Here is a 27924-nt window from a genome sequence, read left to right as displayed (position 1 = left end):
ATACCGATATTCCTACGGGATACGGTTACGCAGCACGCTTACGCGGTTTCAACCGCGGGTCACAGCTAGTTATATTTAATCGCTCTCTAATTTAAATTATGTAAGTCTCCACGGTTCGATAAACGTAGCGTAGGATGCCCTACTACTCGATAGAGGGACGACATTCGTAGGGTGCTGATTTTTTAGGGTGGTTGGTTTTTGGATTGGCGACTAAGAGCCAGTGCTCTCAGAATCAGTAGCGTGCTGTAGGAGCAGCACCTATGTCCAGCAATGGACATTAAAATCTTGATAATAATGATTACGATGGTCTCTAATTACCCAAGTTATATACCCCAAAATAACCATTTTATATATAAAGTGTAGTTACCGATCTCAGTACTGCCTGTGAAACCCAGTTTCCTCACGAGGGGATGGTCGGCCAATGCCTGTCCGCACACTGTCCCGCTACCGGGGAGGATGTTGACTACTCCCGGGGGCACTCCCGCCCGCACACACAGCTCCGCGAATTTGAGCGCTGTTAGTGGACATACCTGGAGAAATACATGGAAAATAAGTTGCTTGTGTGTAGAAAAAAAAAATAGATAAAAAATTATAAAAAGCGCCCATAGAATGAATAAATTGTTTCACTCGCATCGTTATTTATCTTCTATTATCCGTATGGCAATTGTGTAATCCTGGCGATGCAGATTAGGATAATAAAATAAACTCATTAAATAATGTATTGTCACCGATCCTTGATAAGTAAACAGGATTAGTTTTTCATTAAATTTTAATTTACTTATTAACTTAAAATTTCGATGAATAATATTTATGTACTTAAAAACTAACTGTACTATATTATATTGTCTTTTGTATTCTATATATTTAATTAGGTACTGCTAAGAAAGTTGTATAAAATATAAAACAAAATTCAACTTACAGCAGCCGGCTTCATAACAACAGTATTTCCAGCCGCCAAACAAGCAGCCATCTTCCATGACAGCATCATCAAAGGATAATTCCATGGTGTGATCAAAGCACAAACACCAATGGGCTCTTTCTTTGTCATCGTCAAATTTCTGTTTGGTCTCGCGTGGTTGATAGGTATGGTAGAGCCTTGGATCTTGTCACACCACCCCGCGAAGTATCTCCATGTTTCTATTGACATTCCTATGTGGGTCTTTAAAGCTAATGTATAAACTGCACCGGAGTCTATTGATTCGATAGTTGCTAGTTCCTCTTTGTGTTGTTCCATTAAGTCTGCTAACCTGTTAAATACATTTTTAGAGAGTTAGATTAGATTAAAAAAAAATATCGATATTTTCTGATATAAGAGAATAATAAGTTGCTGTGCACTTGCGTCCTAGAGTGCCTGCTATGTGTTGTTTTATTAACATAATTATATTAAGTAGGTGTGAAATATTCCTTAAATAATTAAATACTTACTTAAATAATATTTGTCCTCGTTCCCTGGCACTAATTTTAGACCATTCACCCTCTTCGAAAGCTTTATGCGCTGCTTTAACGGCCTTGTCTACATCGTTTTTGGATGCGCTTTCTACTGTACATATAACAGATTCGTCACTAGGATTTATTAACGTTAATTTCTTTCCACTATCAGCGTTCACAAATTCGCCATTGATGAATAATTGTGTGGGGAATTTGATTTTCATTTTATTTACTTCGAGTTCAACACCGTCATAAACGATTTCTTGATTTCCTGAACCTCCTCTCGCCTTTAGAATTGCTACTGTGTAGAATTCTTCAAACGTTGTATTCATGTAAATGTCTTCATTCTGTAATTCTAGATTGACAATATCTTTAACTTCCTCTACTAATCTTACTACATCCATAGATCCAGCACCAGATTCGAAAAAGTCGGTATCACTTTCAATATCAATTCTAAGGATTGCTTTCCAAACGTTTCTTGCGTTTTCAACGAATTGCTTTTCTTCTTCTGTTAATTCTAATGATACTTTGTTCTCATTAGTCTTGAAGAAGTTCTGTGCACCAATCATTTTCCCATTTACTTTTAATCTCTGAATATTTAACTGAAAATAAAAATACTTATTATAACTCTAGCTTTTTTATTAGAATGATTTTATGGAAATCTGTGTTTCATGGTGCAGATAAATTACCTTGATACCATCATTTGCTGTGATTAATAAACCAGCTTCATGAATAACAGCGGGTTTCTTTAGTCCAGGAATATAGATTTTATCTCCTTCTGTTTCATACTCGCCTTCCCAAAGAGATGATCCGAAAAACTTTATTTCTATATTAGCTTCACTCCCCTCATTAACCCCGTCTTTGGTTTGTGGCTTAATAAAAGTGGTTGCACCGGGTGATGAATCCAATCCTCTGATGAAATTATGTAAGGCGACACCACCTTTACTCCAGTCGATCTGAAAAATAGCAATCCTGCATTTGTTTAATTTGTATTTGAACTAGAATCTATTTCTGTTTTAAGCTTCTGGATATCTTTCTGAATGTGAAACAGGGATTCATGTGAATATAATACCTGGTGTGTCTCTGGCTTGAATAGAGCGGGATCGTAAGTAGCTCCTTCTTCAGTTTGTGTGATTTTTGGTGCCGTTCCATTAGCAACCATATTTACTGATTCTCCTAATGCCTTTATACCTAAAATGTTAAAATAAATTAAAATTTTAATGAATTGTAAGTTTCCACAGACTAAAACAAAGATATGTTTTTTAAGTTCATATTATCGTTTTGAACATTAAGAAAAAATACTCAACGGAGTTTAAAAAAAATCCTTGTAAGAATTTTTTCATAGAAAATATATTTGCGTACCTTCTGGATAGAGATATCTATTGTAAATTGTGTCCACGGTGTCATCAATGGTACAGGGGAAAGATTTCTGAAGCAGAATGGGGCCAGTGTCCAAACCATCATCAGCCCAGAATATAGAGAGACCACATGTTGTGTCACCCTCGATAAGAGTCCTGAACATTAAAATACAAATATTTAATGTAAAAAATTAAAATAATGTAATAGAACGGGTTTAACTGGGCCATAAAAGTATATGATCAGTATATACACTAACCAGTTAACAGAAGAAGCGCCACGGTGTCTAGGCAAGATACTTGGATGGTAGCAAATGCTCTGATATTTAGGGAATAATATGACTTCCATCGGAATGAACTGGGTGCAGAATGGGAGAACATTTAGCTCTGCATTCACCTGGAACATAACCAATAAGTATATGCAGTTATTTTATAATGACTAAATAATAATAGAACTTGAAAAGGTTTTTGAGGCTTCCTTTTTTACATACCCTACAATTTTTTGTCACTCGGAAATATTATATGTAATCTAATATTTCTAATCTCTACGTCGTGATTTCCAAAGCTATTTAGGATGATTAGAAAACGCAATAAGTCTCTTTCAGGTGCTACGTCAGTTTATTTATCTTTGATTTTTTAAAACACGTTATACGAGATATTATCATAATTTTGTAATCCTGACAGAATTTTGAACTATACTTATCCCTAGTAACGTTGTAAATGCGAAAGTAACTCTGTCTCTCTGTCTGAACATGCCTATAACTTTCGTTGAACCAATTTGAATGAGATGTAGTAGGTAGAGAATGAATATACGATAATTTTTATCCTGGAAATCCCATGGATACGGGAAGTATGTGGAGAAAACCTGGACCCTCTTTTTCATTTCACTATATGGGCGAATAGATTTTCCATAATTTAATCGTATGTATCGTTCAAACATTTTTCAATATTTACAAACGCGTGCCAGTTATCTATTCGATAAAATTATGTAACAAGAGTTTTGTTTTGATATCACTTATCAATATGCTAATGAGACTGTTATTGATACCGACGTCTCATAGAGTCTAAATCTTTGGGTTATACAGTCTATAATATAGTATAAATATAGTCTATAATATAGTAAAATATATAAATATAGTATGTTAAATGTATAGGTTAGCGCGTAATTTGGTTTTTGGAATTTGAAAATCTTCGTAGAATATTGATATTTTTTTACAAGATAGCTTTGTAACTTTATAATATAAACCTTAATCAAAGGCTGTTTGTTTAACTGTTTTGCGAATCCATATTCTGACAGATATAGTGAATATACGAAAATAAACTTTTGGCAAAATTACAAGTCATACAAATGGAATCTTATTAGATTATTTATCTACAGAAAGTTCATTTAAAATTATTGCTATATATATCAAATACGTATTTTTTTAAATGATTAGAAGCCTTTGCTATTTTAAAAATATTCTTTTATCTTGGAACGCAAAAATTTACTTTAAAATTTCATGGTGACTTCAGATTGATTATTTATCGAAGAATTGATTTAATTACGTAACGTGACTATGGCTATCTTTATGGTCCCGTGATAACCCATCACCCATGGTTATCACCATAAAGTTGATTATTGTGTGTACGGAGAAGAATACGTGATCTTAAAAGCGTATAATATACTTTTTTATCTCTTTGTGACAGATACAATTTAAATGCAATTTTTGACTTTTATTATCTTAGTTATTATTATCTTCTGAGATTTTATGTTTTTTATATACATATAAATCCTATGGATGCACAAAAAAAAATAACGAAACAGTTTCACATAGGGGCGTAAATATTATTATAAATGTAAATGTGTTTGTTTTTTTTACTTTGTAACGAAACGATTTTTGTATGATTTCTCTGTCTAGTCTGAAGATGGGAGCTAAATAGTGACATGCTACTTTTTATCGCGTTATAACATATTATTCCTACGGGAATTTCCGATTATACGCGGCCGCGCAAGGCCACGGGCGAAAAAATAGTGAATTAAGGAAATACCAAGTAATTATTATTTTTTTAATGGCTACAATGCAATCTTAATTGATTATCATATTTGGTGTCTATTAGACACTCATTTAATATAACTTAAAAATGCGTAATTACCTGATATAAAAAAATATACACTTCAACACTATGTAAGTGTATATACAGAATATGAAAATATGTTTCGTGAGGTGGTCAATTATGATCTTATAGTGGAACAGAATCATAAATAATAATTGTTCCAATTATACATATCTGTCTAATAATTTTCGCGAAACAACAATAGCTATTTATGATGAACTAGAAATTGTAATGTCATAAATTGACCCCAGTATCAATATATAAATTAACTGCTTCCTTGTAGATATTATTTGAAAATGAGTTCATCTATAATATCACGAGGAGTCACAGACTGGTTTCGTGCTTATTACTTAAATAAGCAAGGTTTTGATAAAGTTTGTACGTATTCAATAAATTAACGTCGGCACCTATGCGAGACGTAGGTATAATTTATATAGTTAAGGATGTATTTTATATTCAATATTAAAACGCTAAAAATATATTTTGCTACTCAAATCAATTTAAAATTTCCCTATTTTTATCTCAATAAAAGATGTTCAGCTAATTATAGACTAGTACTAACACTGATAATAATAATATAAAATCTAGTAATTTATTCATTATACTAAACATCCAGCATCTAAGATGTCAAACAGAATATAATGAAATATGTTCACCTAATTATTATATATATAAATGTTATGCGTGAAATGTCATTTTGACAGTTCACGTTCAGTCAGTTTCCTTTCGTAATTCCATATTATTTTTTTATTAACACACACTTATTGTAATAAAAAGTCAGCATCTCGTCATAAATCATTCTAGAATGTAGATGGATTGCGGAATCGCCCTCTCATATTATAATCTGCATTAGCCACGCAATTTGCATAGATTGCTTCTAATAATTATCATATGCAATGCAATTTTAAATAATTGCTAGTTCTAATGATAAATTCTTTCATGTTATATACATTTTTATCTTATTTTCGATGTTTTAGCTACATTAGTTCTGTTTTTATTAGATTAAAAACAAACCATAATATGTAATTTATCCTATTTATGTTACTTTTAAATTCATTCATATACTTATAACAATAAATTGGCAAGCTTACTACCATGTTTTATTTCACGGTATTAATGCTTTAGCAGCTGTCCGTTACAGATGTTAGTAACAGCTGATTAAAGATTTATGACAAAAATTTATCTGACTTTTTATGTATACTTTTTGGAGATATTTAAAAAGTTTCTAGTGTTACATACCGATTTGTATTCTTCTAGAATTTCTGGGATCACTTTTCCTTTTATTCTCCATGTTTTATATTTGAACACTGGGACGTTATTTTTTACTGCAATTGTAGCTAGAATAAAAAAAAAACATACAAAAGTAAAGAAAATAGTAATTTTTTAATAAGCGTTTAATGTTAAATCTATATAAGTATGTTATTCATTGTAATACTGCGATCGTAAATCAATAAAAATACTATAATGTATACCTATAATTACCAGTCTTTAATAAATTTCCATCGATTTAATTTGTTGCAATGTAATACGATAAATTATATTCTGTTCTAATCATATATTTATAAGTTTCATTACTGCCTATTTATGTTAAATCCTTAAATTATTTAATAGTTTGATATGTTTATAAAAAAATTACATTACTGCTTAATTTAATTACTGCTATTTTTCTTTAATTTACAGTAAATCATTTATTTACAGCTTAGTCTTCAGTAAAAAATCAATATAAAATTATGCACGAGGTACCTAAATCTTTTCATATATTTTTCACTTGTTTATAATTTTTATACCATTGTTTTAAGTAAATTAAACGTTGGACTTACCCAGGGGGTCTTCTCTATTGCCTTTGTCTAGCACTGTGAAGACACCAACCACTTGATGACCATCTTTTTGAAGTAATTTAAAAACCTCCGCGGCAAAGGTGCTCTGACCTATAAGAGCAACACGAAGCGATTTCTTTGGTGCCTAAAAAACCCCAAAAATTAAAAAAAAAATCTTTCGAAAACTGTTGTATTTCATATACAAATAGCACATGTAAATACAAGAATGAAATTGTAAATTACCTCGTTAGGCACAGCTATCGGCGGCATTGTTAATGTTTGAAATAAATATATATTTTTTTATTATTCCGTCCAGTCGGCACTATGTCTGAGAACCGACTAACAAGAAGGCAACCGCTTGTTCCTATATAAAGATGCAAGTTCTTCACCTCAACCCTGACATTGCTTATCTGCTTGATATAAAATTTTACCATTGTTTTTGAAAATGTGCGAAGTGTCATGCTCGAACAGCTGATAGCTAGCGTTTTTCAGCCATAAACCAATTTAATGGGTTTATTTGTTTTTTTTTGCAAAAATTATTAATGTGTCCACTTGTGAAATAATCAACAGTGTATATATATCGTGTCCTTTGAGGCATTCTAGTATACTGTCGGTAAATGGGACTGTATGAAATAGACAGGAGATGTTCCTAGAATTGAATTAAATTTTAACATCCTTTTTTATTGCGTATACTACACCTTAAATAGCTTTTATCTGCGAATTTATCTGAAATTGTACTTTTGAATGATATTATCAAACAGTCGAACATATCATCAATATTTTTTAATTATGTATATTCGATATTCTGAACATGTTTTATCTGTATATGCATTTAATTAATCTTTATAAGAGTTAAGGATATATATTTTGAATTGACGTTCCCAAAAACAAAGGAGGAACTCAATTCGATTCTATAATTGTTTTTGTATATGATACTCAATAACTCCCCGGAATTTCGACCAATTGACGTGATTATTTTTTTGTTTTAGATATTTTAGGTAATTGTTGTCATTGGTTATAATATCATTAGAGAATCTGAAGTGGTACCTTCCCCTCAGGATAGTCGGTTTCTCGTAAAAAAATATGTATATTAAATATGTATAAAATAAAATATGTATATGTTCAGTGATATTTATTGGTCGTCGACCCGAACAACATCGAGATCATTTAACTTCAATTGTCTTCTTGCTTCTTAAATAATTTCTAAACGATATCTCTTGATATTACATCACTCAACGGGTAATTAACTTTTATATGTTTTACATTAGTGTTTAAATTAATTTATGTAAATTAAAACTTAAAAAAAAAATTATTAAAAACCGTTCCTTTACCGTATACCTTTTAGTTTGGTATATAAACGGTTTTATTTCTATCGCAAATGATGTGTGGATATAGAAATATCCATTGCCCTTTTGCACATAAACTATACAAGCATTTCGGTTGAAACATACGAGGATTCATATTGGATTATGGTTTATGATAAAACAACAACGACGTGAGCGACGCGCCTGTTGAACTTAGTTCTTGTGTATTATATCGAAACGTCCATATAAGATACCTTTGAAAAATATCGCTCTACATTTTACTATTCAAATTAATCACATTTATATTTTATGTCTGGACGGCAGAGGGCAAATTATCAGTGATATGGTTTATTGTAAGCTATAATATATTTATTTCTTATAACCATGTGACGGCGTTATGGTAACTCGTATAATGTGTACGTGATATAAAATTTATGTAATGTGAATTAAAATTTATTCGATAACAATGTTAAAATACGTTTGTTATAAATTTGAATATAAAAAAGGCCTCAGGAACCTACTTGAACGAAATTAAATATGTCTTTAAAATTTATATGAATATTTCTACTTCGTTCATTAAACAATCCATAAAATCTTTCACCAAAATTTGAAATTCTATCAACCGATGACGTCACATTTATTCTACTTATCTCTACTAGGAGTATCTATTGGCTCACAGCTGTGATGAAGTAACGATCATTCAAACAGACTTTACTTTCACGTATTCAATGCTTATCTTAATAAAATGGCGTCTTGCAGCCAGTTATAAGCGGTTATTTGTCGATAGGTTCAAGAAAGCCGGGCCTATCATTAGATCGGGACTTAATTTACCGAACACAACGTAATATATGTAGAATGTAGATAGATTACAGGCCAATGTCTTATGTTCTTGCGTATAATTACAAGTACGTACTATGTAGTAAGGAAAAGTAGACCTAGGTTAGTATATTGTGGTAAGTAAACGGCAACGTCGGTGCGGTGAAATATAACTTGTATGCTATTAAAAATGAAAATAAATACTATTTATTCTGTGCTTACACCAAGTAAATAGTTTTATATGTATGTCACAGTACAATTCTAAACACTATAAAGATGCGATTAAAATTCTAATTTCGGGAACCTCTGTCGAAAAATCCGTAACAAACCGTTTAATTATGCAATGGGATTCGATACGCTAGATTGCGTTAGATTTATTTAAAAACCAGCGTATCTCAACCTGCTCCTGATGGAAGTTTCGAAAAAGTGGATTCTCACATAATAGATAACTGCGATGTTATCGAACTGAAGTCTAACAAAATATAATGCGCTCATTTGCCAGAAATGTTACGGACCACATTTCAATAAAATACAGTTTGGGAGAAATTTTAATATGAATAAATATTTCAATTATATTTCTGAATATTTCAAGAGCTCTTGAGGGAAATAGCTACTAAATAATTTATCTTATTCCAGCTGGAACACTCTCATGTATTCACTCGGATTGTACCTAGCTAAAATGTAGCCTATGTGTTAATCTAGACTATAATTTATCTCTGTACAAAAATTTTATACATATCCCAAAAGAGGTTATTGTGTGAAAGCGTAACGAACATCCATACATTCTTATAAACTTTTGCATTTATTATGTTAGTAGGAATTTTCTGTATAATAACGTGTGAACTGTAAAGTTATTTCTATCTACATATTACAATGAAAGATTGGTGAAATACAAATATCCTTAAATTTGCATTATAACACTAGAAGGAGATACAGATCATTGGTTAAATCCTTCGAAACGTCCTGTTTTAAGAAAGTAACTGAAAATGAGGTAATATATACAAAATTGTGTTGAACAGTAGAAGTTTTAAAACAGTTTAAATACTCGTATTAATAAACGTCGTACCTACTACAAAGTTTTTGTATGGCATTATCGACGTAGAGAATATATTCCATCTATTTCTAATCCTACTAATATTATAAATGCGAAAGTTTGTGAGGATGTGTGCTTGTTTGTTGCTCTTTCACGCATAAACTGCTGTAAGGATTGCAATTAAATTTGGTACGTTGATAGCTGGACAACTGGAATAACACATAAGCAAAGTTTTTTACCCCGGTATTCCTACAGACTTACGCGGGTGAAACCGCCGCGCAGCTAGTCCTATATATTTTTATTGTAGTCTACAATCTACATGTTATAATGAAAACATAATATTTTCAAAAGAAATTTTCCCGGGGATTTTCCCGCATAGCTGCCGTTCCCGTATAATTTCCGGGATAATAACTATGATTATTAGTTTCACAAACTACCTTTCCAGCAAATTTCATTCGATCGGTTCTATAGCTTAGGCGTAAAGAAGACACAGACAGATAGAGTTATTACCGCATTTATAATAAGTATTTTCTCTCCTCCAATTAGATCGCTTAATTTCAATAATTTGCAAGATCTATGTCTTTGTCAATATAACTTCTATTTAAATAAAGAAAAAAAAAATCTATATTCAATCTTGATTATTTTCAATGACGACACAAATTAAATACTTGTACTTGTTGTGGAGGAGAAAAAATAATGAAAACATTGTATCACAAGATGACACAGCACTAAAATAATATCATTAAACATCAATCTCATGTAAACAGGTGATAGTGCCATTGAGATTACAACAAAATTTCTGGATTTTGATTAATAAAGAAGTAGTTGATAAATAACAGTAAAAATATGGATGTAGAGGAAGCTCTATCTCTATCTAGCCTATATCTATTATATTATAGACGTATAAATTTATTGATGGATTTTTCATACTTGAGAATATTTAAAAGAATATTTTTTAGAGAGAAATAGTTCCAACGCTGGTGTTTTTGCTGTTTGTTTAAATTAAAACACATCAATTATAATATGTAAACTATTTACTTAATTTACTGTTTATAATGAAGTTTTCATATTTTGGTACATATTATTATTAAAGTTGTGGTTACAATAAATAAAGGGTTGAATTTTAAACTAAATTTAATCAACTTTTTGACATAAAAACATGACATAACATGGTTCGTATTATGAACTATTTTTTATGAAAGTAAGAAAAAATAAACGAAGTAAATATAAATAACGTAATTATATTAAGTTGCCCAATTTTTCGTTCGACCAAGTCAACTCTATACTCCATAAAATATACGCCAAATCTATTCAAGCATTCATTGTTTAATAACTATTCACACACCAACCTTAAAAATGTAAAATTTCTCTCAAATCTGAACGATCTGAAAAATTCCCACGTTGAATCTGCATACAATTAGCAGCTGAGAAATGTATAGAATAACATTTGGCAAAACGTGACAAATTATTTTCGAGACTCACCGCTTAGATCCGGTTAGGATGGCTCTCATCGGGACCAGACCATTGTGCCAATCACTTGACCCCTGACAGAATGAAATACTGTTTATTTTTATACACGGTTATCTTGTGTGTTCTTAGATCGGGAATTTTAAAGGCATAATATTTAAGTATTGATAATATTTTGTTTGATTATTGTAGATCTCGTTTTTAGTATTACGTGGTGGACAAATAGGTGAATGAAACTGACCGATAATGTAATCATGCTAAAATGGACTTCTATAACTGTTTTTTTCGACTATGGTGTTAAATTAGAAAAAAAATATCGATGAAAATAAATTATATCAATATGGTGATTATATGAAACAGGCTTATATTAAAATTACACAAATTAGGACATGTCGGTAGGTGAATAATGTCCTTTCATTAGGTTAGGTTAGGTATAGGTTAGTATACATGATGGTAGTGTTTGATATTCAAATAAATAGCTCATTTTTAATAGGTTTTTTATTTAGTTGCAGAAGTGGCATACCTATTTAAGTCACATTTCTAGACACGGTTGTTATATTGACAATAATGATCGAATACTGATCAATTGCCAATAATATCTTGGTCAACCTCTCAGTTTGTATTATTAAACTTCGTGATTGTTCCGCACCGTGTTTCCAAAAGTGTTATTGTTGTAATTTCTCTGTTAAAAGATTGTTTAACATCTCTTGTATCACCATTGTCACAGAACAATGATAGTGTCATTCGAAAGAACTCAGTCAGTGGGGAGACAGTGAAAAGTAATGTACGTTTGGACATTTTTACTCCTAGCACTGTCAGTTATTGAGGTATCAGCATATAATTTTACAATACGGTTTCCAATGTGGTGCACTCTAAGTTTAAATAAGTGCACTTTCAATTTTAATCTCAATTTTGACTTCTCCTGATCTTTCCGTAAGTGCTAACGTGTGTTAATTGTATCGTTTGCTCTCTGTACGTTTATTCCTTGTTTGTTTAGCATCGTTTTTTCGTCTCTGGTCATGATTTAGACTAAAACCTAAATTGTTAGTGATAACAAGGGTCTCACGAAGTATTTAATCTTACTTTGGATTTGTCAAAAATGAATCTAACTGTGAAGCATATATCATTAATCTACTTTACGTTACTACTTCATCAAACCGAATGAAATTATAAATTTAATGTTATGTCGGTATGGAAATGCTGATATAATTTTCTAAACTCTTATATCTCTTTATCAAAATCATAAGAGTTACTAAAACCCTACTTGCCTCTGATTTTTCAAAATGGAGATTTGTTTAAAATTTAATAATCTGTTCATCGCAGACGATAAAGTCCGAGCTTCCTGAAGCAGATTTCGTAATGGATGAATTTCCACTTTACAAATCATTAGGAATCTCGATTGGGAGAAGACCGGGCAGAACATTGGATGACGGACATTTAGAGAAGGAGTTTAAGGAACTCTACCAGGACATGATGAAAGGAAGCGAAGAAGTTGATAAAACTGAAGACTTAGATGCATATGTTTCTCATACTGATCTTACAAGGCTTAAGAGTGAGTCAGTGAACTAAAATATTAATAACAATGAATATGTGAAAGAGAGACAGACAGTTCGACAGAGTTACTTTCGCGTTTAATATAAGTAGGGATTGTACACGAAGCTATTTTGCTTACAATATAGAAGTCTGTTAATACATTTTAGTAAGTTATTATTTCCTAAGGAGATAGAAAGGTTAAATTTTCATTTTTCTTAAGATGATGTCACCCTTATTACTTATGGAATTCCCAAGTTTGTAAGAATATGGATGTATGCATGTCTGTTTGTTACTTTTTCGATCAGAAACAGCTGAACCGACCTGTATTAAATTTGGTACAGAGATAGAATCTAGTCTGTTTTAGCACATATAGTAATCTTAGATCCGTGTAACACGCAAATGAAGCCGCCGGACTAAACTAGTTCAATAACATTTTTGTGTAATTTTGTCATCAGGTAAAATCACTTTTTTTAAATTAAACAATTCAAGCAAAAAATATGTTTGCATAATTACTATAGTGTTATATTATCTATGGTATTATGAAAAAAGAATAATCTCCTAGGTGCGTCAGATCGACGGCGTTCCGTTATGCGCTCGCCAGCTATAAAACGACGGGCTAGGTCGCAGACAATTCGAAGACAAAAACTAAATAGCCAGAGCCTAAGGAGTCATTTCCAACATTCAAGGCAATCTAATTATGAAGAATAACTATCATAGATTGAGTAGATATATGTATATTGTATATTAAAGGCTTTTTATGTATTTGTGTTTTTTATTACTACATGTAATAATTTGTGTTTATACATATTTGCCTACGTTTTTTGTAGGAGTTTTAAATTCTTTAGGTGGCCTTTCAGAAATTTGTAATTGTTTGGTATTGGCAAAAGAATAGGACAATGTGGTAGTTTATTTAATAGTTAATTTAGTTAATTGTACAGAGATTGACTCTGAACAGAAAAAGAAACATTCAATTGTTTTTAGACTGTTTTATTTTAGGAACAACAATCACACTAGCTCACTCTATTGTGGGAGTCGAGCACGTTTCGGCACGAATTGGGCCAGCTCGCAACGGGGGAAGTACCACACCCCCACAGAAAACCGGAGGCTAGTTTCCTTTTCCTCAACCGTTCCAGTCTATTCTTCTTTCTCTTTAATCCTTTCCATTTCCCTTACCCCATAAAAGCGGGCAGCACATTCCTTTGCCAAGGTTCATGGGCGGTGGTGATCGATTACCATCAGGCGAACAACCAGCTCAGTTGTCCGCTATGACATAAAAAAATAGCTCCTATAAATAGGTCGATTATAGTTCTAGCGTTCTGTTAATTATGGCTCAATTAATCGTTTTCTCAATGTGTAAAATGTGTGTGTTATTTGGGAATTATGCAATTTTTCTACTACATGAAGGATTCATTACAAACATGCAAAATTCCAGATCTTTATAATTTGAGTGAGGGCACTAGTTTGGGATGTGAAGAAAACAACCGAACACACTATACAACAACTGATTTTCTACAATTAACAATGGAACTTGTGAATTAATGATTTTTACTAATAGATCTCAAACGCACTAAAAATAAAACATTTTACGTGTTATGGAAACGTTGCTTTTACATTTAGTAGGAGTTTTTATTTCCCCCTGGGTGCGTATTTGACTTTGCACATTCTGGCAAAAAAGTATTCTAAGTGAGATAAAGATTATATATTAGTACTGTAAATAAATTTGATTGAAAATAATTTATTGTCAAGCAATAAAAAAAGTGCTTTATAGATTATTTTTAGCACTCGATATAATATATTTTGAAAGAGGTAGATATCTGGAGTCATGATAGTTTTTTATTATTCATTTTTTTAGGCGCTTAAAAATTAAATAGTATCCTACGATCCTATCCTACTTATATTATAATTGCGGAAGTTTGTAAGGATGTGTTTGTTGCTCTTTCACGCTAAATCTACTGAACCGATTGCAATGAAATTTGGTATGTAGACAGCTGGACAACTGGAATAACATATAGGCAACTTTTTATCTCGATTTTCCTACGGGATACAGACTAACGCGGGTGAAACCGCGGGGCGCAGCTTGTAATATATTAAGCGCGAAAATCGTAAGTATGGATGTATAGTATGGATGTTTGTTACTCTTTCGCGCGAAAACACCTTATCACATCTGTATGCATTTTGGTACAGAGATAGATTATTGTTTGGATTAACACATGCTGTACGTTTTAACCGGACATCAGCCGAGTGACGCCACGGGTATAGCTAATATACTATAAATGTAGGTATGCATTCTTTATTTTAACGTATTCAATTTTAAGCGCCTATTAATATTTTATTTCCCAGCCGATTCCGTAAAAGTTGCATTGTATTTGAATAATTAGATTTAAAGAAATAGAAAGAAAATAAATAATGATTTAATTTCTTTCCCATTATAACCTTAAACTATTTTATACTCTGACGCAATAACCTATCGTTGAGGAAAATTAACCTGAAAACAAAGACACAGCTTCACTTAGTAGGTGTCAACGAATGCTAAATTATTGGGCACTGAAATATGCGGAAAACGGAAATTTAACCCTAAGCAGTGGGAATAAGATTTAAATTGCGTTATTGTAAACTTGAATCCTACATGCATATTGCAAATGTTTATTTCCAGACGGGACCTCCCCTGTATCCAGATTGCAAAATGTTTCCATTGTACCACGATTTATTCATTTACCTTTTATTTATTTTTTTAAGCGATCGTGGTTCACCTGACGGATTAGACCAATAGTCTTTGGTGATCCATGGTTGGCTGTAGCCCATGAACATTTGGAGAGGAAGGGTCTGCAATGGCGCTGTCCACTTCTTTGGGGAGGATAACAAGAGGATTGACGACGACACTGAAGAAATAGACTGAAAATAGTGAGAAAAAGGTCTTCCAGCTCCCCCACTCACCGTGCGATACACAGCACCTTCCCCGGTGCTAGCTAGCCCAATTGGTGCAGAAGCATGTTCGACCACATGTTAAATTGCGAATTTTGGTCGCATAAATCTAGCCGTTATGGAACAGTAATTTTAAACACGGGTTTACGGCCTCTAACTAGACGAAATATATATGGGGCCACAAAGAGGGCATCAGCTTTCAAATAAAAAAAAATCATCAAAATCGGTTCATCCAGTCGAATGTTCCAAAGTAGCACAAAAAATACAGTTGCATTTACAACGTCCTCCTTTTTTGAGGTCTGTTGATAAATAAAAATAAATATTGTAGCTTATCGCAATGGGTGTAAAAATAAATAAAAAACAACATAATATCTAATTACAATATAGTAATTAATCGTTGTAACATATACTGTCTACATTTATATTAGGAGCATTATATTTTTTTTTCCTTCTAGGACTCTATGAGCCATGTGGAACGCCAATACAGGATTTACTCGATTACGTATTGTATGTAATAAAATTAATGGACCGTAAGTAGGTACGTGTTCGGTGCGTCAGTGGACAGTACATCTCGTATTTGTTTTCCTATTTGGTTTGATCTACTATTTCCGCTTAATTTGTAACCTTCATGCTCGTAGAATATTAAATTAAATTTGAGCAAGGGTATAAAACGCTCTAGTATCATCATCATAAAATGAATCACAATATAAATATCAATATAGTTAGATTTATTTGCCTATTATTTGTATGCAATTAAAATTATAAATTAAATTTATATATTAAATAATAAAACTTTTCAATCAAGTCTTAGCATATTTATTCACTATGAAATCAAATAGGTAGTTAACCTAGATATATAGATGGTTAATTCGAATTGTCTATGGTACCTAAATAAAATTTACCACAATCGCTTGAATTTATGTATGAAAAATAATTACTTTTAAACAGTTACTGTTCTTTTTCAAGCTTTTTGAACCTTGTCATAGATAAGTAATCCGTCAAATTCTCTTATCGATGGAGACAATGAACAAAGGTTGGCGCACACTCGCAATTTATATAAAGTTAGATAGGAAAATCATATTATCAGTTAAATACAAAGTGTAGTAGGAGGTTGCTATAACAATGTGTTTAATATTAATGATATTTGCGTCTTTGTTGCAACCCTCATTTCAGGTAAATATATTTTTATAAAGATATTTCATGGTTACTTTGTTTTTTTGTGATACTCATATATCAAACTAGCAATACATATCATAGAATGTATATAAATTGCAGTTGTATAGACAAGGCAACCGCATTGTGATGTTCGCAGCAAAACAGTTTGATTTATTTACGTTAATTATAAATAATATAAGATGATCGTTGAGAATTCATAACGGGCTAGAATGTAATTTTTTTTGTAAAAGTATAACTACTTTGAATGTGAAATAAGTATAATATTGTTTCGTGTGTTATTTATAACAAAAAAAAAAACTTACAAATCGTAAAAATAAATAAATCAACAAATTAAAAAATATATAAATATCTAATAATATAGCATATTATTGATGAATTTAATTTCAAACATTATAAGCAATATTTAAATTTTTATTACTCTGGCGCGTTTTAAATCAGTTTATCTTTTTTTAAATTATGATAAAGATTTAAAGTTTTAAACCATGATAAGAACATGAGATAAATATTTTGGAAGGGCTGTACTTAAAGGTAATTCTAGAAATAAGAAAGAAGAGTATTCCCTGAACTCCTGGAGTTATAACCAAATATATGTAACCATTTCTCACAATTGCTTGGGTCGGTAAAACTTAACGATAAACATATTAAAAAATATCGGATGATTAGAATAAATGGATATTGGATACTCGCCAAATAACAGAGGTTAAGCGGAGACAGCAGTGCGTCACTTTAGTATGCATCGAGTGTTCAACCAAACAAGACTGTATTTACTTTATTTGATAAACAGCTCTAAGTGAATGAGTTTTAGATTTAAAATCGTCTATTGTGTTTGATTATATTGTGTGTGCGATAATGAAATCCCTTATACTACTGGCATTTTTTTGCTTTTTAATCGGATCAGAACAGGTGAAACAATTTTATCTTATAGAGTTATTTTTTTATTATTTTAGGGCGTATTCATATTGTTAATTTAAATAAATAATTTCTGTTTTGTAATTAAATAAACACGTTATTTTTAAGAGTAGGAAAGTAAATATTAATAAATGAGTCATTTGACGTTCATTTATCCTTGATTGTAATAATATTTGTTATAAGTTTTATAGCATTGTTGCCTATTCTTCACATAACTTATTTACACTATTTATGTTATTGAAAATCATAATGAATTTCAATTATAAATTTGTAATATTAATACATGAAATAAATTGTAATTATATCAAAATTTAAGCACTGAATGATTTATTTCATATTTGGCATATTTTAAATAAGTACAATATAAGCATTGAAATGTTTTATAAATGAAAAAAATCATTGGTACAATTTATCTATATCTATATGCACAAAACAATTAACATAACTATAATAAACACCCTTATCAAAGGATAGAGGCACTATCTTTACTTCCTTTATTTATGTAGGGGATTATTTTTTCATTTTACCAAAGTAATAAAGTTACTTGTAATTCAAATACAGACATCAATATTTTTTTTTAAATTTAGGTTAACTACTAATTAAATTTAGCTAAGTATTTGCCGAAAGTCCAAAAATAATAATTAAATTAATTAGATAGTTTAATTATACGCGTAAAATAGCATTTTCTTTACATAACTATATGCTTATATTGTAAGCAGTGGTGGCTCAGTGGTGAGAAACTCGGACTTCAAAATCGATAAGTCGGGGTTCGAGACCGGGCGAGCGTGCAGGAAATAAATTGATTTTTCAATTTATCTGCGCATGTAGGTAACATCACCACTGCTTAAAACGGTGAAGGAAAACATCGTGAGGAAACCGGCATGTCCAAGAATCAAAAGTTCGACGACATGTGACATCTGCCAACCCGCACTTGGCCAGCGTGGTGGATTATGGCCTGAACCCTCATAGGAGGCCTGTGTCCCAGCAGTGGGAACAATAGAAGGGCTGATGATGATGATGATGATGATGCTTATGTTGTCGCGTGTCGTAATAATACATCGTTATGGCAACAATTAGTGTGCTATTTTAAATTGTTGATAGTTTTTGTTTGTTATCTATCATAAATATATACAATTTTGCTCTTCGGACACCTCCTTCGTTCAAAAACACATACATCCTACTATGTAGGAATCCAGCTAGGAAGGCAAGGGCTCTTTAAATTCTAACACATTACACAACTTTATTTTGAGCTCAATAAATGTGTTATATATCAAGAGTTTGCTGTAGTTCAGAATGTTCGAATTTATTTATTCTTCTATAATGATGGATTAATTTATGACTTTACAAGGATGCCTTGCAACATTTTAATTTTAATCTCAATCTCAAAGCAAATACCAGGTGGATATTTTTCACTATAAGATATATTGCTCTTCGAATGTACCAATAAAGTATTGAAAACTAGTTACTTAAATGATGAAATACAAAATTGCAAAGTTGAAAATAATGCAGTGACCAGTTACGTGATGTGTTAATTTAATAAATAATATTAAGAAAGTTCTAGTGCTTTTAAATTTATGTAAATGTCAAGGTTCTCAATTATAAATACTTCGACTGAGGAAAAGTTGTAATAAATGGAATTTCTTTTGAAAAACAAGCTTCGTTGATAAATATACCTTAAGCAGGCCGAGGACATATAATCGTTAACAACAAAAACTTTATAGGAAAAATGCTTAATTTGCAATTTAAACGAGATTTAACGTGATATATATAGTGTTATCTCTATAATCGGTCGCTATTTCTGCTTATTATAGTATCTTATCCCAGCGATTAAATACAATAGGACTAAGATTATTTAGAACAAATATTTATCTATAATGATGACATCTATTCGAGACAGCAATTTTCTAAATAACATGTTAGAATACTCTGTGAAGTATTAGTATAGATATTTGCTTTGCTTGGAATACGCTTATCTACCTAAATCGCGATGATATAGTCTTGAAGTAGTTTTTGACTAAAATGACTTAATATAAAATGTTTCATGTCACCCACCCCTCTGCTCTATTGACAGATATTTCATTGTTTGACTCCAGATTTCGACGCCGTCCGATGATAGTTATGTAGCAGCGGTGGTGGAATATGAAGTGTTATCCAATACGGATACCAACATAGCCAATTACATCCGTATAATTAAAGAGGCTTCAGAGCAGGTGAGTAGATTATTAAATAAATAAAACGCACGACGAATGAATGAGCTCCTGACTTATTAAGCTAACAAAGGATATTTTTTTATCGTTAATCAACTCGAGCGAAGTCAGGACAAGCTAATGAAAATATTGAGTAACTGTACCTATATGTAGCCATACCTTCAAAGTATGTTCAAAATTATATGATATTATTTCAGAATGCTGATATCGTGGTGTTCCCAGAAATGACACTTAATCGTGGTAACCGAAATGTAGAAGTGCCGATATATGGGCGGCTGAAGGAGTATCCCGTACCAGCTTTACATGAGGACCTGTATGATTCGGTATGTAGAGGAGACATTCTTATATTAAATGGAAATAATCACTACTAAACTAAATTACGGTAAATTAACGTGTTAAATTATTTAGCTACCAGACGATCGTCCCGATTCCTCCTTATCCCAAGGGAGCAACCAAATCAGCGAATACCCTGTCTGTATAGCAAGTTTCATCAAAATCCGTTTATTACTTTGTACGGATTGACGGACAAACATCCAACTGACAAACTTTCACATTTGTAATATTAGTGTGATAGTGTGATTTATTATATGTATAGATTGGATTTTAACAAATTTCTAATTATAAACATTATTTTGACCAACTTATGTTGAATATACATTTATGCACATTTTACGGTAGGCCTATGATTCGCCTACGCTCTATAGAATTAATTAATAGGTCAACTATTTGATAAATCTCTAGTGTAGGCTAAACCAAATCTTGCAATGCGTTACGCAACCCCCGCACCATTAATTCCCTTAATAAATCAACATTTATGTATTAATTATTAACTACAACGTTTCAGATACTCGTGTCTATGTCTTCAGCTGCCAGGAACAATAGAATCTACGTAGTTATTAATGTTCAAGAAGAGATGAACTGTGCAAATGCGCCAGGCGAAGAGTGCCCTGAGAATAAAGTATATCTTTTTAATACTGATGTAGTTTTTGATAGAAATGGTGCAGTTATTGACAGGTAAAAGAATTTATTTAATTTGTAATTAAATAAATCATGACCATAAATGCAATTTATAAATATGTAAACATCACTATATCGAAAACAGTTATATAGTTTCTCCACGTATGTTTTTGGGCAATATTTAATCATTTCTATACTTTAAAGTTTTAAGCTGATAATACCTGGAACAATCAAATTACTCTTTAAGAAAGCATGTCCTGCAGTTTAAATCTACTTTAATCCTCTTTTATATTTTTACCGTCAGTTCTAAAAAACTACTGTTTTCAGGTACCGTAAGATAAACCTATTCGGTGAATTCACACGAACACCAGCATTAAAACCGGAATTGGGGATATTCACAACTGACTTCGGGGTGACATTCGGTCACTTCATCTGTTTCGATCTGATGTTCCAAGTTCCAGCTGTGCAGTTACCACAGAAACATAATGTAACGGACGTCATCTTCCCCACCATGTGGTTCTCGGAGATGCCGTATCTGACAGGTAAATATAATCACTGTGATTTGACTGTTATATATCAAATAGCAGGATTCGAACGGAAATTAGCTTTTGTGTTATCACTAATATTTGATTATTTTTTTTTATTTTCCGTCAACAGTGTAATGCCCTGGGTATTTGAACAATATTACCATATAATATTTATTTTAACCATTATTACAGCATCGTTATAGCAATATATTGATTATTTTTTGTGAATTTCAGCCGTTCAGATCCAAGAAGCCTACGCTTACGCTATGAACGTCAACTTCCTAGCTGCTGGAGCAAACAATGTGCGCATTGGAAGTGCTGGTAATGCATCATTGTATTCAGTCGAATATACAACTGGTAGTTTGTACTTGCTTCGCCCGTAGTACATAATATTTAGCCCATGTCACTTAGTGAAGTTGCAGCTTATTTATGGTGAAAGAATTTTAGAATTCGGTCCAGAGGCTTTTGCGTGAAAACGTTATAAACATACAAAAACATTAAAATACAAAAGTTTCCTCCGTGTGTGACTCAATCATTGGAACTGATTCAATCTTATGTCTTACTTTGGAATAATAAGCTCTCGCATAGTCGCCATAGAAATCATAATATGACGTTAATTGTTGTAATTAAACGTAAATTATTGTTGTAAAAATAATAATAATAATTATTAAATTTAATAAAATAATTTGTTCCAGGCTCGGGAATATATTCTGGCAAAGCCGGCGCTCTCATCAGTATCATGCCTGGAGTGCCCACCACACGACTTCTTGTGGCCAAAGTACCAAAGGTCCCTGGCGAGGTTGGTATACATAAAGAACATTAAGAAAATATTGGTTTAGGAGTTTTTTTTTGGAGATATACCAAAATAAATACCCATCTTGAATTTAGCTAGTAAGTGAAAATTAATCATTATTTAGTATAAAGCAAAGTCGTTTTCTGCGTCTGTTCCTATGTATATATGTATGTTTGTATATATGCTTAGAGCTTTAAAACTCACACACTTCGGATTTTGATGCGGATTTTTTTAATAGATAAAGTGATTCAAGGAAAGGTTTATGTAACAACATCTATTAACCTACTTCGAATTTAACAAAAGCAAAATCACAATAAGCCGCCCATAATCCAGCTCAGAACTTAAATTAAAAAGTAACCCTTATAAAATACCGATTTCAGGTAAAAGATGCATATCCCGGGCCGATATATGACAACCCCAGCGACCACGACAATCTTCTGCTAAAAGTGGACCCCTCCCTCGCCTCCCACAGGAGTCGGTTACTTCAACCAGGCTTACAGGAGTTTACGCTAGTTGATGGCACCACCACATGTAGATTTAAAGTCAGTTTGTCTGAGTCGCCTAATACGGTAAGTTTGTTTTAATACTAAATGCATGTAACTAATACGTTTTTGTACGTGCATGAAACATTAGGATGCTTCTTTGGTTTTATATACATTTGGCAAATATTGCTGAAATTGTGAATTGACTCAGCAATGGAGATAAATATTATACTGAGAAAGGTTTTTAACTTGCTTCTCTTATTGGAGCCTCAATTTATATGTAGCGGTCCGTGTCGGCTTTTCCCGGGATATCTACATGTATAGGTTGTTGTTCCCCGGGATGTCACTCAGGGATCATTGCATATCCAAATAAACATTTTTTTTAAATCTAAATTCTTTCCGCGTTCAAAAAATCGAACAAACTTTCAGCATATTATTAGTATAGGTAGAATTAAATTTAATGTCAAATAAAATATGCCACAAAGCAAGACGTTTTATAAGAATAAACTATTTTTTTTAGTTCTAATGTAAAAAATAAACAATGGAAGAAATAATAATAATTTTGTTGTGAACCCTAAAATGCTTAACCTCCTGCATATAACTAACTGCATGTTAGCTAGTGGCTCATTTGCATGCTGGTTGTTTCTGTAATTGGGTGAGTACAACAGTATACACTTTTGTTATTTGTGTGTGTGTGTGTGTGAGTGATATGGCTCACGATTTGTGTATTGCTTGATGATAAATATTTGTAGCTTTAATTATTAAATGACTTGTGTAGATACCATTTGCCCTCTCCGTTTTTTACCAGGTTAAATAATATGGCGTGTTCTATTATTTTCGAAAATATATCAAACAGAGCTGTGTATTTTATGTGTTTAATCTATAGCCGTAAAATTGTAAACAACGCGAGATTGTATCCGTTTTCTATGTCGTATAAACGTTATATTTATGTTCTCATGACAAAAACGTTTAATTTTTTCTTGATTTTTCTAGAAGCTGAAGTACCGTGCGTTCGTCCATGATCGCATCCAAGCGTATGTAAAACGGGAGGCGGGAGTTGCTGGGTGCGTCGTGACCGCCTGCCAGTCTGAGGACCCCACTACATGTCCTTATAGGTTAGAATTTCACTTTATTCTCATATAGAAGTTGTCATATCAATTTGCTTTTTAATTCTGGAATAATATACCAAAATAGATACATCACTTAATTAATATGTACATAGTTAAAAATGAAATACGTTGTAATTATAAAATTAAGTAAATTGTCTCATTTGCTTTTATACAGATCATATGAGGATTTTATTTAGTCCAATGTAATAATTATATGGTCACCGATCCTTGATTTCTTGTTTGAATTAAATCTTTTCGTTTAAAGTTGGTCAAAATTGAGTCTAAAGAAATTGGATTTATGCACACACACTGGTGAAGCTAATACAATAACAAAATATATATTATATAAGAAGATACAGTGAATTCAACATCGAAAACTGACTGATTAAAAAAAGAGATAGAAAAAAGTTCCCATAACGATTAGCTCCCATAACGAACATTATGTATGATTAACGATGACCATTTCATTATTAACATAACCTTTTATTCGAATTCTTGATATTATCTTAATGTGATATAAATAATTTCTGTGTGATGAAACAGTGAAATAAGATGAAAAATTGATTCTGAGCGCCAAAGCGTCATGCATTAAGTAAATGTGACGAAAAAATTTGTATACAATAATATTAACACGAATTACATTTCAGATTCAGCAAGGACACGAAGATTGAAATTCAAGAACTAGATATAAAAATGTCATCCCACCCTCTCAAATACAACTCCACTCTGAAATGCAACGACGTAGAATACTACGCAATGTCTTTTAGGAATAATAAATTCCCGCTCAACCCCAGCAATTATTCGATTCAAGTTCAACAAGATGGCGAATATTTTACACAAAATGGCGACGAAACAACCTTGCTATACAAACTAAAGGGACCCCAAACAGATTTAGTTTCATTCGGAATATGGGGACGTGTTTATAATGAAGACAACAACCCAAAAGTTGATGTTACAATCGATGATGTCAACAGTTACTATGAAATTGAAAATATTATTTATGGCCTGACTAATAAAAAGACAGATCTTTGAATAAAATGCAATAAATAACAATTGAGATTTTTAAGAGTATGTGAGTACTATATTATAACAATGAATGAATAAAATATACTTAGATAACATTGCGTCTGAGATTAGAATATTCATGAGTGATTTTATTATTATTTATATAGGTGATTCATTAGTTAATGTGACGGAAACGCATATTAATCTAATTTGCATTAATATGATATTGTGTCAAATACATATAAATCTGAAATACGATTTAATTTTTAACATCATTTTATTTATTATCTGTGGCAACAGTATCGAATGTGATCAATTCATTTGCTTTATCATATAAAAATTATTTATAAACCTAGCCGTATTGAGTCAGAATTTTCCAATCCGTCCTATTATTTATTCAATTGGAATTTAAATGGTTATCGGTTTAAAAACAATTTCGAATTAAGCAAGTTCATGAATCAATTTTTAACTTCCAAAAGTTTCCGTAGTGGAACTGCTTTCAATATACACGAATACAAGTCACAAACTACGTGATTTAGTATATTTAAGCGTTTTATTACATGTTTTATTTACAATAAAGAACAAATACTGACACAATAATTAATTTGTTTTATTTTCGATGTTAGATATTATTCAAATTTAATGGTGATGATTGGATTTGAATAAATAATTAACTTAATTCTATACATCATTATGTATAGAATTCAGTTAATTATTTATTCAAATTTTGAAGCGTTTTACTTAAAATACCCTTACGTTTAACCTTTTCTTTATCAGAAAATATAGAATTTCTTCAGGATTATTCCATTATTTTTCCCACTGTAGACAAAAACAAATACAGTAGAAAAACAAATACAGATCTATGACGGTTTAGGACGTGGTTAAGCCATAATCATGATAAATAACTAGTGTGTAATAAATAGCAAACAATGATCAAAGGGAATATCCCTATATTTATAGATAAGTACAATACAAAATGAACGAGTTCGAAGCAGACTTCAGTTTTAAGAAAGCAATTATTTAACATCCAACATCCATCCTCTATAAACCAACAAGAATATGAAGACCCCACCTAAACATAAAATATTTTCAAGCAGGAAAAGTTGATTTCGACTATTAAAATAGTAATACATGATGTATATTTGAAATTCTCTCTTAAGGTAAGTCCAGAGCAGGAGATACTAAGTAGTATAAAAGAGTGCACAATAGTCCCCTGTGCCATTTCTCATGCTTCGATAGAAATGAAGATAGGCTCAAAAATTGGTGGTAATCATATAATATAAGACCGACAGCTAGAACATACCTTTACAACGGCTTGTTGGATTGCCACCTTCCTGACGCCAAGATGTTATTGTAGACTTAACAAATTCCGTTTACATTTGTCCTAAACAAGATTCCTCGTTAGAATACAATAAATACGTACTCTCTCTTCGATATTTTTTATTCTTCTTTTCCTAACCAATTTCATCTGTCCTATAGCGCTACAAATACAGAGCTGGTACATTTGATGGGGTTCGCACATATGACGGCGTGGCCACCGGTGGAGTCAGAATATGTGCCGTGTATGCTTGCACTGATGATACGAGGGAATCTTGCGGAAAGAGGTATATCATTAAACATAAATATTTATAAGCTGATGTGATTTTTTGCGTTTATCGTAAATGCCGTTGCTTAACGAAAAGTTATTAGACGTTAATAATATTCACAAAAAGAAATGGTTAAAAGTCGCTAAATGGAAAATGTTTTGTAAAAAATAAGACTGCCTTATAATTGCTAATAAATTTACTATGGGTACACACTAAATGTGATCTATATAACTTTCTTAGATATATAAATAATCCATGCTCATTTATTTCTCAGGTTTCCACAATACAGTCCAAATTCATTCGCGACTTTCCAAGAACTTACCATCGAAGCTTCCTTCGCCACACCACAATCTGTTGAGGAATTAGGGGCGGATGACGCAGCTTATTTCCCTGTATCCCTCAAACCATCGATTCTACCTTTGGAAGCCGATGAGTTCTCCTTTAGTTCCACATCTTCGTTCAACACTACGGACATTTATAGCTATAGATTGCTGAATAAAAGCGCCGAATTGTATAACTTTGGGATTTTTGGACGAGTTTTCGATAGAGATGGCCAGGAACCCACCCCCCCTTTGTCTGATGATGAGCCAGAAACGACTATAGCTCCAACCACTACAACAGCTTCTCCTGAGTGCTGTGCTCCGGGTGCATGTGCATCAATTTATATTAATCTGTTCTTATTAATGCCCGCCATTGTGACAGCTGTCACGTCAATTTTCAGTTGATTCACATTGCAGTCTTTAACTGTACTTTTAACATTTTAAGCCAGTTTGGCTTATAGTCAAATTTGATAGATAGTTCAACTTCTAGTAAAACAAAATGATATAATTAGAGAAGTGAAGAGCTACTTATAATTTAATAATGACGACTTTTTCAATATTACTATTACTAGCGGTCTGCCCCGGCTTCGCCCGTGGTACATATATAGCCTATATATAGCCTCCCTCAATAAATGGGCTATGTAGTACTAAAAGAATTTTTCAAATCGGACCAGTAGTTCCAGAGATTAGTGCGTCCAAACAAACAAACAAAATCTTCAGCTTTATAATATTAGCATAGATTACGCAAAAAACCGACAGAGTAGGAGAATCACCTACAGAGTAGGGACAGGATGTGATGCATGTGATTTCTTCAATTTGTAATATTCTCTGGTACGTATAAATTTAAAATATGGGTCTCTATTGACCCACCAAACCAGAAAAAGATTTACGGATCGAGCTTTGTATGTGTTGTATTTATCAAAAGAAAAAACTGAAAGTACAAGACTGTAAATAAGTTGTATAAATCTATTTAAATCATTAAATATTTATTTTTAATATGAATTGTATTTATTTAATAAATGAGATTCAATTTTTTTTAAAAACGTTTTAGATTTATGTTTAATTCCCTTCATTAATAAATATA

The 27924-nt window shown here is 31.8% G+C and overlaps 3 protein-coding genes across 5 annotated transcripts in view; 2 read left to right on the top strand and 1 right to left on the bottom strand.

The window, feature by feature from the left end:
* Positions 1-7032, bottom strand: part of LOC119836154 (cytosolic 10-formyltetrahydrofolate dehydrogenase) — a 10625-nt gene extending 3593 nt beyond the window's left edge. Inside the window, exons 1-11 of the mRNA XM_038361408.1 lie at positions 6938-7032; positions 6698-6839; positions 6117-6214; positions 3044-3180; positions 2791-2942; positions 2501-2619; positions 2118-2384; positions 1426-2030; positions 920-1247; positions 368-530; positions 5-12 (exon numbers count right to left, since the gene is read on the bottom strand). Of these exons, the coding sequence (XP_038217336.1) occupies positions 5-12; positions 368-530; positions 920-1247; positions 1426-2030; positions 2118-2384; positions 2501-2619; positions 2791-2942; positions 3044-3180; positions 6117-6214; positions 6698-6839; positions 6938-6964 (2046 nt within the window). The 5' untranslated portion in view covers positions 6965-7032. The remainder of the gene's footprint in view (positions 1-4; positions 13-367; positions 531-919; positions 1248-1425; positions 2031-2117; positions 2385-2500; positions 2620-2790; positions 2943-3043; positions 3181-6116; positions 6215-6697; positions 6840-6937) is intronic.
* Positions 7033-12075: 5043 nt separating this feature from the next.
* Positions 12076-13589, top strand: LOC119836281. Its single transcript, XM_038361571.1, has 3 exons — positions 12076-12141; positions 12638-12866; positions 13410-13589. The coding sequence occupies exons 1-3, from the start codon at positions 12097-12099 to the stop codon at positions 13553-13555; spliced, it is 420 nt and encodes a 139-aa protein (XP_038217499.1). The 5' UTR covers positions 12076-12096; the 3' UTR covers positions 13556-13589.
* Positions 13590-16847: 3258 nt separating this feature from the next.
* On the top strand, positions 16848-27370 carry LOC119836303 (vanin-like protein 1). 3 transcript variants are annotated; one of them, XM_038361600.1, is made up of 10 exons: positions 16848-16942; positions 19948-20064; positions 20259-20384; positions 20906-21075; positions 21346-21560; positions 21780-21866; positions 22241-22344; positions 22719-22907; positions 26414-26538; positions 26795-27370. In XM_038361600.1, the coding sequence occupies exons 1-10, from the start codon at positions 16892-16894 to the stop codon at positions 27243-27245; spliced, it is 1635 nt and encodes a 544-aa protein (XP_038217528.1). In that variant the 5' UTR covers positions 16848-16891; the 3' UTR covers positions 27246-27370. The 3 variants fall into 3 exon arrangements, with proteins under 3 accessions (XP_038217528.1, XP_038217527.1, XP_038217529.1); XM_038361599.1 differs by lacking the exon at positions 16848-16942 and adding an exon at positions 17670-17848; XM_038361601.1 differs by lacking the exons at positions 16848-16942; positions 26414-26538; positions 26795-27370 and adding exons at positions 17674-17848; positions 23814-23935; positions 24577-24982.
* Positions 27371-27924: the final 554 nt, after the last annotated feature.

This window comes from Zerene cesonia, chromosome 23 (assembly GCF_012273895.1).
Source record: "Zerene cesonia ecotype Mississippi chromosome 23, Zerene_cesonia_1.1, whole genome shotgun sequence".
Classification (NCBI taxonomy): domain Eukaryota; kingdom Metazoa; phylum Arthropoda; class Insecta; order Lepidoptera; family Pieridae; genus Zerene; species Zerene cesonia.
Note: the sequence above shows the minus strand (reverse complement) of the source record. Positions and strands in the feature narration are given on the sequence as shown.